Source organism: Heptranchias perlo, chromosome 23, assembly GCF_035084215.1.
Source record: "Heptranchias perlo isolate sHepPer1 chromosome 23, sHepPer1.hap1, whole genome shotgun sequence".
Taxonomy (NCBI): domain Eukaryota; kingdom Metazoa; phylum Chordata; class Chondrichthyes; order Hexanchiformes; family Hexanchidae; genus Heptranchias; species Heptranchias perlo.
Genome location: NC_090347.1, coordinates 43,409 through 57,484, shown reverse-complemented (window position 1 = coordinate 57,484; position 14,076 = coordinate 43,409). Strand labels below are relative to the sequence as shown.

Here is a 14,076-nt window from a genome sequence, read left to right as displayed (position 1 = left end):
ACACACACCTTTTCTAGTGCTGTAGATTCCTATGTTCCAGTGCATTATAAAACTGGAGCATAATTTCTGTGGACATATTCTTCACTGTTCTGGCTATTTATTCCAACATTATACTTGTTTCTTTTCTTCATATTGCATCAACAGAGGTGACATGCAGGAAAAAAAATTCATGCAGCGAGTTATGATCTGGAATGCGCTGCCTGAAAGGGTGGTGGAAGCAGATTCAATAATAACTTTCAAAAGGGAATTGGATAAATACTTGAAGGGGAAAAAATATGTAGGGCTTTGGGGAAAGGGAAGGAGAGTGGGACTAAATAGATAACTCCTTTAAAGAGCCGGCACACACACAATGGGCTGAATGGCCTCCTGCGCTGCACCATTCTACGAATAGGAAGGTTGTCTATAACGCACCAGAAGCGGGTAAGGAAACTTTTGCAGGTTCGAATATGGCTACTGTGATTGGATTTGAAAACCTTAACAATCAGTCCCTACTAACTACGTGAACAATGGATGGGAGGAATTGCTCTGGTCGTTACGTTTATTGACTGTAAATGGATTCAAAAAGAATCTGTTTAGGATTTCAGTATATACATTAGCCAGAGCAATTCTGCTCTCGTTGTTAGCACAGATTAATCAGATTGCACGAAAAGGGAAGACAGTCATGGAGCATATTTTCAATATATAGATTACGGACAAGTATAATATATAAAGCAGCATAAAGTCTTAAATAAAAAAGGTCTTTATACCATTTTTAATAATTGCTTTAAAATTCATTATTTAGATAAAGTTACTCCACTTATTTAAAACAATATTGATTTAGATTATGACCCTCTTCAGTAAACCAGGCAGGGACTGGTTAAGAAACAATTTCTCAAGTCAATATCTATTTAGAACAAACTCCCTCTGCTTGCAGAACTTCAGATCAGTGTATTACGTTACCCAGCAATCATGAACAAAGTCAGTCATCAAACACCAGGTACGTTGCTACACAAGCCCAACCAAACACCAGGTACGTTGCTACACAAGCCCAACCAAACACCAGGTACGTTGCTACACAAGCCCAACCAAACACCAGGTACGTTGCTACACAAGCCCAACCAAACACCAGGTACGTTGCTACACAAGCCCAACCAAACACCAGGTACGTTGCTACACAAGCCCAACCAATCACCAGGTACGTTGCTACACAAGCCCAACCAAACACCAGGTACGTTGCTACACAAGCCCAACCAAACACCAGGTACGTTGCTACACAAGCCCAACCAAACACCAGGTACGTTGCTACACAAGCCCAACCAAACACCAGGTACGTTGCTACACAAGCCCAACCAAACACCAGGTACGTTGCTACACAAGCCCAACCAAACACCAGGTACGTTGCTACACAAGCCCAACCAAACACCAGGTACGTTGCTACACAAGCCCAACCAAACACCAGGTACGTTGCTACACAAGCCCAACCAAACACCAGGTACGTTGCTACACAAGCCCAACCAAATGTTGAGAGTGGTGATCTCGAGGATCATTCGTTTTTATAAGAAAGTAATTATTGGCACAGATATTCCAAGGATTCTGTCAAGTCACCAATGATTCACTGTCACTTGTGATGTTAGTAATATTTCCAGTCTATAGTAGTATCTCCATAGCACAGAATGACTCGATAGTTGTTAATGTATAAAGTGAACATTGACGTCACCAGGGATGCAGTGGTCAGTTTGCTTGGGGTGATTAACAAGTCAGCTAACTTTCACAATCATTTTCCCTCCCTCACCCTGCTGCTCTCCTCTCCCATCATCTCTCCCTAAACCTTCCTCACCCAACTAAATACTGTAGAATTGGCACGTGGTCAGGGACAGGAGGGTGTGACTGTGAGTGAGGCAGATACGGGGATCCAGGAGGTAGCATTGCAGAAGCCTCAGCCTCTGCACTTGTCCAATAGATACGAGGTTCTAGCAGCCCTTGTGGATGAGTGCAGGGACTGCAGGGAGGATGAGCAAACTGGCCACGGCACCATGGTTCAGGGGGCCATTCAAGTGGGGGGAGTAAAAAGAAATGTGGTTGTAGTAGGCAACAATATAGTTAGAGGGATAGACACTGTTCTCTGCAGCCAAGAGTGAGAGTCCCGAAGGCTGCGTTGCCTACCTGGTGCCAGGGTTAAGGACATCTCCTCAGGGCTGGAGAGAAACTTGGAGTGGGAGGGTGAGGATCCAGTTGTCATGGTCCACGTAAGTACCAACGACATAGGTAGGACTAAGAAAGAGGTTCTGCTGAGGGAGTTTGAGCAGCTAGGGACTAAATTAAAAAGCAGAACCACAAAGGTGATAATCTCCGGATTATTACCTGAGCCACGAGCAAATTGGCACAGGGTAAATCAGATCAGAGAGATGAATGCATGGCTCAAAGATTGGTGTGGGAGAAGTGGGTTTCGATTCATGGGGCACTGGCACCAGTACTGGGGAAAGAGGGGGCTGTTCCGTTGGGACAGGCTTCACCTGAACCATGCTGGGACCAGTGTTCTGGCAAACCGAATAACTAGGGCGGTAAGAGAAGGCTTTAAACTAAATAGAGAGGGGGAGGGCTCAGGTGGGACAAAGTTTAGATTGGATAAAGAGAAAAGACAAGGAAGTAGTACAGGAAAGTGATGGGGGTAATGATAAACACAGTGTGTCAGGAAGGGACAGAGCGCAGAAACATAACAGTGCACTAGCAAATGGGGCCGGGGTAGGAAAGATAAAGATTCTTTACCTGAACGCACATAGCATTCGTAATAAGATAGATGAATTGACAGCACAAATAGAAACAAATGGGTATGATCTCATGGCCATTACAGACGTGGTTGCAAGGTGACCAAGGTTGGGAGCTAAATATTCAGGGTTATTTAACATTTCGGAAGGATAGGAAAAAAGGTAAAAGGTGGTGGGGTAGCTCTGTTAATAAAGGACAAAATTGGCATAATAGTGAGAAATGATCTTAGCTCAGAAGATCATGATGTCGAATCAATTTAGGTGGAGATAAGAAATAGCAAGGGAAAGAAATCACTGGTGGGAGTAGTATATAGGCCCCCTAACAGTAGCTACACTGTAGGGCAAATTATTAATCAGGAAATAAGGGGGGGGGAGGCTTGTAAAAAAGGTAATGTAATAATCATGGGCGATTTTAACTTTCACATGGATTGGACAAATCAAATTGGCAAAAATAGCACCGAGGAGGAGTTCATAGAGTGTATTAGGGACTGTTTCTTAGACCAATATGTCGGGGAACCAACCAGGGAACAGGCCATTTTGGATCTGGTAATGGATAACGAAACAGGATTAATGAATGATCTCAAAGTAAAGGATCCCTTGGGAAGCAGTGATCATAACATGATGAATTTCACATCCAGTTTGAGAGCGAGGATCTTGGGTCTAAAACTACTGTATTAAACTTAAATATGGGCAATTATAAAGGAATGAGGGCGGAATTGGCTAAAGTGGACTGGGTAAACAGATTAGATGGTATGATGGTGGGTAAGCAGTGGCAAACATTTAAAAAGATATTTTATGACTCGCAACAAAAATATATCCCTGTGAGGAAGAAAGACTCCACAAAAAGGATGAACCAACCATGGCTAACTAAGGAAGTCAAGGATGGAATCAGGTTAAAAGAAAAAGCATACAACATGGCAAAGATTACTGGTAAGCCCGAAGATCGGGAAAACTTTAAAAACCAGCAAAGGATAACTAAAAGAATAATAAAGAGGGAGAAAATAAATTATGAGAGTAAACTAGCAAGAAATATAAAAACTGACAGTAAAAGCTTCTACAAGTATATAAAAAGGAAGAGGGTAGCTAAAGTAAACATTGGTCCCTTAGAGGATGAGACTGGGGAAATAATAATGGAAAACAAGGAAATGGCAGAGGAATTGAACAGATATTTTGTATCTGTCTTCACAGTAGAAGACACTAATAACATACTAATAATAGTAGAAAATCAAGGGGCAAAGGGGAAGGAGGAACTAAAAATAATCACTATCATTAGAGAAAAAGTACCAGGTAAACTAACGAGTCTAAAGGCTGATATGTCCCCTGGACCTGATGGCTTGCATGCAAGGGTCTTAAAGGAAGTGGCTACAGAGATAGTGGATGCATTGGTTGTAATCTTCCAGAATTCACTAGATTCTGGAAAGGTCCCAGCAGATTGGAAAACTGAGAACATAACACCCCTATTCAAGAAGGGAGAGAGATAGAAAGCAGGTAACTACAGACCAGTTAGCCTAACATCTGTCATTGGGAAAATGCTAGAATCCATTATTAAGGAAGTAGTAGCAGGACATTTGGAGACTCATAATGTAATCAAGGCGAGTCAACATGGTTTTATGAAGGGGAAATTGTGTCTGACAAATTTATTAGAGTTCTTTGAGGAAGTAACAAGCAGGGTGGATAAAGGGGAACCAATGGATCCAGTTTATTTGGATTTCCAAAAGGCATTCGATAAGGTGCCACATAAAAGATTACTGCACAAGGTAAGAGCTCATGGTGTTGGGGGTAATATACTGGCATGGATAAAGGATTAGCTAACTAACAGAAAACAGAGTCGGGATAAAAGGGTCATTTTCAAACTGGCAATCTGTAACTAGTGGGGTGTCGCAGGGATCAGTGCTGGGGCCTTAACTATTTACAATATATATCAATGACTTGGATGAAGGAACAGAGTGTCTTGTGGCCAAATTTGCTGATGATACAAAGATAGGTGGAGAAGCAAGTTGCGAGGAGGACACAAAGGGCCCAATTTTAGCACCCGCTACCGGGTGCGTTCTCGGCGGGGGGGCCCCGAAAATCCCGAAATCCCGGAGCGGGACCGGATCGCGCCTCGATCCCGCCCACGTCCGGGTTCCGCGCTGACGTGCGGGGGTGCGTGCGCAGCCCCCGCTGGTGGGAATCCCGCAGGCAATTAAAGCCAACGGGATGCCACTTGAGTGTGTTTACTTTGGTTGTTCAGGTCATCAACTGACCTGATTAAGGGACTGTGTGTGATTTTGGATAAACATGGGACTGTTTCACACACTGGCGGAAACAGTCCCAGTTGAAATGGACGTGTTGCAGCCGTCAGCCTGTGGCAGCTGCAAAGGTCCATTTGACAGGTGGGGTGGGGGGAGGGGAGACCCTCAGCCATTGCAGGAGGCCGCTCTGTCACTTGGGACAAAGTTTGGCCTCCACCACCCTCCTCCTGATGGTCGAAGTCACCAACCTGCACACTTACCCCGGGGTCCGGAGACATGTACCTACCTTGCGGACCCCCTCACATGTACATCTTACGGATGGGGGCTGCCGTAGCTGCAGTCATGACCTCCTCGGAGGGCGAACAGCATCACCAGCCTCGCCATCCACCCCGTCCACCTCTGACACGTGGAGCTCCACAACAGAGTGCTGTGACACATCCACCTGTACAGCAGGAGGGAGGGCTACCGCAGAGAGAGATGCGTCGCAGAGGGCACTACCCTCGCCACACGTTCCACAGACCGAGGCTCAGCCTCCTGGACCTCTCTGAGCAGCAGTGCACACGGAGGCTCAGAGTCACTCGCCATGTAGCCGTGGACATCTGCAGCCTCTTTCATGCCGAGCTGCTCCCGGCTGGCCCATGCACCATCCTCCTACCTTTCGCTGTCAAAGTCACCACTGCCCTCCTGAACTTCTCCTCCGCAGCCTTCCAGGGTGCAACCGGGGACATCGCCGATGTCTCTCAGTCGTCTGCGCAGAAGAGCACTGCAAAAACACCCACACCCACTCCGCGGTGACAATGGGTGGCATCAGTGGTGGGTCCGCATAGTGATACACAGGAGCGGGCATTATTGCGCAAAACAGACAGGATTCGCGAAGACATGGCAGTAGTGGTGCCAATACAATGTGTGCTGTGAGTTGTTCTGATATTCAATATAGGTAACACCCATGACAAACCCTCAAACACCCTTGTGCATCCCCTTCATGCTCACGGCACGTTTGCCTTACGCTGCCTACTGCACATATGTGATGCATGCCCTGTGGCTGCAGCACAGATGGTGGCAGGTTGAGTGAGGCATGCTGTGAGAGAGATGCACGAGAGGGTGAGTATGGGATAGAGCCATGAGATTGTATGAGGGTTGGGTTGCGTGGTAGTGGCGGGGTGAGTACTGGCGAGGTGAGTAGGTGCAGGTAAGATGGGGATGGGGTTTGAGTGGGTATGAGGGGTGATGTGACAGAGTAGTGTTGGCAGTGCCGAAGGAGATGTGGGGTGGTGGCAGTGTTGTGGCAGACGGTGTGTAGGGGAAAGACTACGTGTTCTCACTGTGGCTGACCTACTGATGTCATTGGAGCGCCTCCTGCACTGTATGCAGGTGGGCGATACGTTGGTGGCGCTGGTGACCTCCTCTGCCACCTCGAGCCAGGCCTTCTTGGTGGCAGAGGCAGGCCGCTTCCTCCCGCCCGCTGGGTGGAAGATCTCTGTCCTCCCCCTCCTCCTCACCCCATGTATTTTATACCTGGGGTGAGGCATCATTAAACTAGGAGCAGCCTCCCCCTGGGCTGCTCCATGCTGTAAGTTTTCAAATTTGTTGCAGCATCTGTCAGTGGAGGACTGCCCCTTTAAATAGAGTGCCTCCAGCTGACAGATCGTACTGCGCATGCGCAGCCCGCCCGACGCGCAGATCAGCAGCGTGGAACCCGGAGGTGCAGTTGAGTGGCTCCAATTAGTGTGTTGCCTGCTACGATCGCGCGGGAAACCCACTAATTTCACCGGGCGCGTTTTTAACGCGCCCGCTGGCCCACCCGCCAAGAACCCGCACCCCTGGTAAAATCGGGCCCAAAGTGTCTGCATAGGGATATTAACAGGTTAAGCGAATGGGCAAAAATTTGCCAGATGGAATATATTGTGGAAAAATGTGAAGTCATCCACTTTGGGAGGAAAAATAAAAAAGCAAAATATTATTTGAATGGAGAAGTATTACAAAATGCTGCGGTACAGTGGGATCTGGGTGTCCTTGTACATGAAATACAGATGATGTGGAGATGCCGGTGATGGACTGGGGTGGACAAATGTAAGGAATCTTACAACACCAGGTTATAGTCCAACAAGTCCAAAAATGTGAAGTCATCTGGCAATATATTCCATCTGGCAAATTTTTGCCCATTCGCTTAACCTGTTAATATCCCTATGCAGACACTTTGTGTCCTCCTCGCAACTTGCTTTTCCACCTATCTTTGTATCATCAGCAAATTTGGCCACAAGACACTCTGTTCCTTCATCCAAGTCATTGATATATATTGTAAGATTCCTTACATGAAATACAGAGTCAACATACAGGTGCAGCAGGTAATCCAGAAGGCAATCGGAATATTGGCTTTTATTTCTAGGGGGATGGAGTATAAAAGCAGGGAAGTTATGCTACAACTGTACAGGGTGCTGGTGAGACCACACCTGGAGTACTGCGTACAGTTCTGGTGCCCTTATTTAAGGAAGGACATACTTGCATTGGAGGCAGTTCAGAGAAGGTTCACTAGGTTGATTCCGGGTATGGAAGGGTTGTCTTATGAGGAAAGATTGAACAGGTTGGGTCCATACTCATTGGAGTTTAGAAGAATAAGACGAGATCTTATTGAAACATACAAGATCCTGAGGGGGCTCGATAGGGTAGATGCTGAGAGGATGTTACCCCTCATGGGGGAATCTAAAACTAGGGGCCATAGTCTCAGAATAAGGGGGCGCCCGTTTAAGACGAAAATGAGGAGGAATTTCTTCTCCCAGAGGGTCGTGAATCTTTGGAATTCTTTACCCCAAAAAGCTGTGGAGGCTGAGTCATTGAATACATTCAAGGCTGAGTTAGACGAAGGCCTTACTGAAATTGTGTGAAATATGCAGGACTATTTTAGTTGTGGCAATAAGGGTGATTCACTGGGCACCACTAACAAAAGGTTCCAACCAAATTAAAGTGTAGCATAAAATTAAATCACGATCTGCTTGTTGTGGTCAATTATATAGTTCACGTCTTGTTGTCGAGGAAGAAATTTCGCCCCAGCCGAGACCATGGAACTCAGCACAGAATGGGGATTGAACCTGGGCCTTCCTGGGCGGTGCCTTCACCCACCCTAGGAGGCTAATTATAGTGTTAAAGGAATGTCTGTTTATTCTAAGGTCCCTTTCATCCATTAAAAGTAGTCTATTTGTGCTGTGGAAAGGGTGGGATTGCTGCCAAACACCCACAGTTTAGTTGCATTCAGAGACGACCCCACAGTATCTTGCGAGGTTCGCTCGTTTAAATATTAATCCTACCTTTCCTGTATGGAATTCTTGTGTAGGGAATGTGATTGCAGCAGGGATGAGATATCAGGCACAGCAGTAGATTTAAAAGGCTAAAGGAGAACTTACCAGCGTAAACTGCTCCAACAATTCATCAGCTAAAGTTGAAATAGGGGCGCGTCTGGAGGAAGTCGCCAGGGTAATGGGAGATCTACTCCTTTTAGATAAGGGGCTGCAGGTGATGCTGTGGCAAGTGCAGAAAACTGGTGATGTTATTTTTGGATCCAAGAGATAGCAGCAAGACAAGTGTGGGAGGTTACAGAGAAAAATGTCTCTGGAATGTGTTGACTCATTTGCAGATCAGCAGCGATGACTAAGGAAAGAGGAATGAGAAGAACACAAGTACGAGAATCATTCCTTCATAACGTACTCAGCTCCGTTAGAATTAAGGAACAGATAGATGTAAGAGGACGATGTGTCAGGCCAGACGTCAGTCCCACTCACTTTTAACCCCATGATTGTTCATGATCACAGGACAGGAAGTCCACATTTGGCCACCAGTTATAGTACCATTTTTGCATCTTTGCACCTCAGATATTAAAACCATTGCTGTGTTTATCCAAAGAATATTGCATTCGGTGAAAATGTGAAATATAGAAGTTAGTTTCTTCGATTAGTTGAAATTTATTTCTAACTGGTGATTCAACATTATTCATTGGGGGGGAGGGGGGGGAGATGAGAAAGGGGGGAGGGGGGAGATGAGAAAGGGGGGAGGGGGGAGATGAGAAAGGGGGGAGGGGGGAGATGAGAAAGGGGGGAGATGAGAAAGGGGGGAGATGAGAAAGGGGGGAGGGGGAGATGAGAAAGGGGGGAGGGGGAGATGAGAAAGGGGGGAGGGGGAGATGAGAAAGGGGGGAGGGGGAGATGAGAAAGGGGGGAGGGGGGGGGAGGGGGAGATGAGAAAGGGGGGAGGGGGGGAGATGAGAAAGGGGGGAGGGGGGGAGATGAGAAAGGGGGGAGGGGGGGAGATGAGAAAGGGGGGAGGGGGGGAGATGAGAAAGGGGGGAGGGGGGGAGATGAGAAAGGGGGGAGGGGGGAGATGAGAAAGGGGGGAGGGGGGAGATGAGAAAGGGGGGAGGGGGGAGATGAGAAAGGGGGGAGGGGGGAGATGAGAAAGGGGGGAGGGGGGGAGATGAGAAAGGGGGGAGGGGGGGAGATGAGAAAGGGGGGAGGGGGGAGATGAGAAAGGGGGGAGGGGGGGAGATGAGAAAGGGGGGAGGGGGGGAGATGAGAAAGGGGGGAGGGGGGGAGATGAGAAAGGGGGGAGGGGGGAGATGAGAAAGGGGGGAGGGGGGGAGATGAGAAAGGGGGGAGGGGGGGAGATGAGAAAGGGGGGAGGGGGGAGATGAGAAAGGGGGGAGGGGGGAGATGAGAAAGGGGGGAGGGGGGAGATGAGAAAGGGGGGAGGGGGGAGATGAGAAAGGGGGAGGGGGGGAGATGAGAAAGGGGGGAGGGGGGGGAGATGAGAAAGGGGGGAGGGGGGGAGATGAGAAAGGGGGGAGGGGGGAGATGAGAAAGGGGGGAGGGGGGGAGATGAGAAAGGGGGGAGGGGGGAGATGAGAAAGGGGGGAGGGGGGGAGATGAGAAAGGGGGGAGGGGGGAGGGGGAGATGAGAAAGGGGGGAGGGGGGAGGGGGGAGGGGGAGATGAGAAAGGGGGGAGGGGGGAGGGGGAGATGAGAAAGGGGGGAGGGGGGGAGATGAGAAAGGGGGGAGGGGGGAGATGAGAAAGGGGGGAGGGGGGGAGATGAGAAAGGGGGGAGGGGGGGAGATGAGAAAGGGGGGAGGGGGGGAGATGAGAAAGGGGGGAGGGGGGGAGATGAGAAAGGGGGGAGGGGGGGAGATGAGAAAGGGGGGAGGGGGGAGATGAGAAAGGGGGGAGGGGGGAGATGAGAAAGGGGGGAGGGGGGAGATGAGAAAGGGGGGAGGGGGGAGATGAGAAAGGGGGAGGGGGGGAGATGAGAAAGGGGGGAGGGGGGGGAGATGAGAAAGGGGGGAGGGGGGGAGATGAGAAAGGGGGGAGGGGGGAGATGAGAAAGGGGGGAGGGGGGGAGATGAGAAAGGGGGGAGGGGGGAGATGAGAAAGGGGGGAGGGGGGGAGATGAGAAAGGGGGGAGGGGGGAGGGGGAGATGAGAAAGGGGGGAGGGGGGAGGGGGGAGGGGGAGATGAGAAAGGGGGGAGGGGGAGATGAGAAAGGGGGGAGGGGGGGAGGGGGAGATGAGAAAGGGGGGAGGGGGGAGGGGGGGAGGGGGAGATGAGAAAGGGGGAGGGGGGGAGATGAGAAAGGGGGAGGGGGGAGATGAGAAAGGGGGGAGGGGGGAGATGAGAAAGGGGGGAGGGGGGGAGATGAGAAAGGGGGGAGGGGGGAGATGAGAAAGGGGGGAGGGGGGGAGATGAGAAAGGGGGGAGGGGGGGAGATGAGAAAGGGGGGAGGGGGGGAGATGAGAAAGGGGGGAGGGGGGAGATGAGAAAGGGGGGAGGGGGGAGATGAGAAAGGGGGAGGGGGGAGATGAGAAGGGGGGGAGATGAGAAAGGGGGGAGATGAGAAAGGGGGGAGATGAGAAAGGGGGGGAGATGAGAAAGGGGGGGAGATGAGAAAGGGGGGGAGATGAGAAAGGGGGGGAGATGAGAAAGGGGGGAGGGGGGGAGATGAGAAAGGGGGGAGGGGGGGAGATGAGAAAGGGGGAGGGGGGGAGATGAGAAAGGGGGGAGGGGGGAGATGAGAAAGGGGGGAGGGGGGGAGATGAGAAAGGGGGGAGGGGGGGAGATGAGAAAGGGGGGAGGGGGGGAGATGAGAAAGGGGGGAGGGGGGGAGATGAGAAAGGGGGGAGGGGGGGAGATGAGAAAGGGGGGAGGGGGGGAGATGAGAAAGGGGGAGATGAGAAAGGGGGAGATGAGAAAGGGGGGAGGGGGGAGATGAGAAAGGGGGGAGGGGGGAGATGAGAAAGGGGGGAGGGGGGAGATGAGAAAGGGGGGAGGGGGGGAGATGAGAAAGGGGGGAGGGGGGGAGATGAGAAAGGGGGGAGGGGGGAGATGAGAAAGGGGGGAGGGGGGGAGATGAGAAAGGGGGGAGGGGGGGGAGATGAGAAAGGGGGGAGGGGGGGAGATGAGAAAGGGGGGAGGGGGGGAGATGAGAAAGGGGGGAGGGGGGAGATGAGAAAGGGGGGAGGGGGGGGGAGATGAGAAAGGGGGGAGGGGGGGGGAGATGAGAAAGGGGGGAGGGGGGGAGATGAGAAAGGGGGGGAGATGAGAAAGGGGGGGGAGATGAGAAAGGGGGGAGGGGGGGGAGATGAGAAAGGGGGGAGGGGGGGGAGATGAGAAAGGGGGGAGGGGGGGGGAGATGAGAAAGGGGGGAGGGGGGGGGAGATGAGAAAGGGGGGAGGGGGGGGAGATGAGAAAGGGGGGAGGGGGGGGGAGATGAGAAAGGGGGGAGGGGGGGGAGATGAGAAAGGGGGGAGGGGGGGGGAGATGAGAAAGGGGGGAGGGGGGGGAGATGAGAAAGGGGGGAGGGGGGGGAGATGAGAAAGGGGGGAGGGGGGGGAGATGAGAAAGGGGGGAGGGGGGGGAGATGAGAAAGGGGGGAGGGGGGGGAGATGAGAAAGGGGGGAGGGGGGGAGATGAGAAAGGGGGGAGGGGGGGGAGATGAGAAAGGGGGGAGGGGGGGGAGATGAGAAAGGGGGGAGGGGGGGAGATGAGAAAGGGGGGAGGGGGGGGAGATGAGAAAGGGGGGAGGGGGGGGGAGATGAGAAAGGGGGGAGGGGGGGGAGATGAGAAAGGGGGAGGGGGGAGATGAGAAAGGGGGAGGGGGGAGATGAGAAAGGGGGAGGGGGGAGATGAGAAAGGGGGAGGGGGGAGATGAGAAAGGGGGAGGGGGGAGATGAGAAAGGGGGAGGGGGGAGATGAGAAAGGGGGGAGGGGGGAGGGGGGAGATGAGAAAGGGGGGAGGGGGGAGGGGGGAGATGAGAAAGGGGGGAGGGGGGAGATGAGAAAGGGGGGAGGGGGGAGATGAGAAAGGGGGGAGGGGGGAGGGGGGAGATGAGAAAGGGGGGAGGGGGGAGATGAGAAAGGGGGGAGGGGGGAGATGAGAAAGGGGGGAGGGGGGAGATGAGAAAGGGGGGAGGGGGGAGATGAGGGGGGGAGATGAGGGAGGGGGGGGAGATGAGGGAGGGGGGGGAGATGAGGGAGGGGGGGGAGATGAGGGAGGGGGAGGGATCGGTATTGGAGACTTGGCGAATTTTGGTTAAACGGCGCCTGTCGGTTTCCGGAGACGGGGAGCCGCTGGGGGCCGAGTCCAGTCCCGAGTCGAACCGTCGCTGCCGGTCCCGAGTCGCCGCCTGGAAAGGTTGGCAGCACCGGCTGGATTTACCGGATTAAATGTGAATCTTTATTCACTCACCTCCCCCGGGAATCGCCACCCGGCACAGACTCTTGATCGCCGCCGTCCACTTTTCAGCCTCTTCCCGGTTCTCCGGATAATTTCGTGATCCGTCCACACGGAATGTCTTGGAGAATCTTTCTCGGACCTGAGCCGATCCTCGCGCTTTCTTTTTGAACGGATAGGCATAGACGGTGAAGTAGGCGGCGGAGTCGGTGTCGGTGTCGGGCTCGTGGCACCGGCAGCCGATACAGTCCGTTAAAGGCAACAGTAGGCGGCGGCTCCACGGCCGAGGTCGGACCCTCCGGGCACCGAGCTCCGTGCTTGTTAAACTCACCGCGAACTTCACTTTCTTATTTGGCCAAATAGCAAATTCCCCGCCGAGCAGAACCCGAGAATTTGCTGCCGGTTCCATGGTTCCCGGGACTCGGTCCAGAGTCAGCAGCAGCTGGGAGTGACTCCGAGACATGTTCAGCCCACTGGCCAACTCCAAACTCCTTCTAATGAAAGGTTACATGTCCCACTTGAAAACTTAAAGGTAAGATGTCCTTGTCTCATAAAAATTCAATAATTATTATACACTTTCATTTAACTCTTGTCCCTAAATAAATGTTGGTTCAATGCCCTATTTCAATAATTCGGATTTATATAACGCCTTTAACATAATGTGGAGATGCCGGTGATGGACTGGGGTTGACAATTGTAAACAATTTTACAACACCAAGTTATAGTCCAGCAATTTTATTTTAAATTCACAAGCTTTCGGAGATTTTCTCCTTCCTCAGGCAAATGAGCCTTTAACATAGACAAATACGTACCAAGTGGAGTCAAAGAGGGCGAGATTAGGAGGGTGGACCAAAGGGGTGAGAATGTTTCAAGGAGGGGAGCCAGGTGGAGGGGTACCAGAGAGTGGGACCTAGGCGACTGAAGGCATAGAAGTGGAAGATGGTGATAAGGAAGGGGGCAATGTCCTGTTCCACCAATAGGACAGACCCACCAGAGGTGCGGGCACAGTGGCATACAGTCGGGTGGAAGCGGCCCTGGGAGTCCTCAACGTTGACTCCGGACCCCAGGAAGTCTCATAGCTTCAGGTCACACATGGGCAAGGAAACCTCCTGCTGAATAGAAAAACAGAATATATTTTAAATGGTGAGAAACTATTAAATGTTGGTGTCCAGAGAGATTTGGGTGTCCTGGTTCAACAAAAAGTTAGTATGCAGGTACAGCAAGCAACTAGGAAGGCATATGGCATGTTGGCTTTTATTGCAAGGGGGTTGGAGTACAAGAATAAGGAAGTCTTATTACAATTGTACAGGGCTTTGTTGAGATCTCACCTGGAGTACTGCCTACAGTTTTGGTCTCCTTATCTAAGGAAGGATATACTTGAAATGAAGG

General features: G+C 51.5%; 1 protein-coding gene across 1 annotated transcript in view; it reads right to left on the bottom strand.

The window, feature by feature from the left end:
* Positions 1–13,195, bottom strand: part of LOC137340983 (sphingosine kinase 1) — an 81,447-nt gene extending 68,252 nt beyond the window's left edge. Inside the window, exon 1 of the mRNA XM_068003777.1 lies at positions 12,703–13,195. Within this exon, the coding sequence (XP_067859878.1) occupies positions 12,703–13,150 (448 nt within the window). The 5' untranslated portion in view covers positions 13,151–13,195. The remainder of the gene's footprint in view (positions 1–12,702) is intronic.
* Between the last annotated feature and the right edge of the window lie 881 nt (positions 13,196–14,076).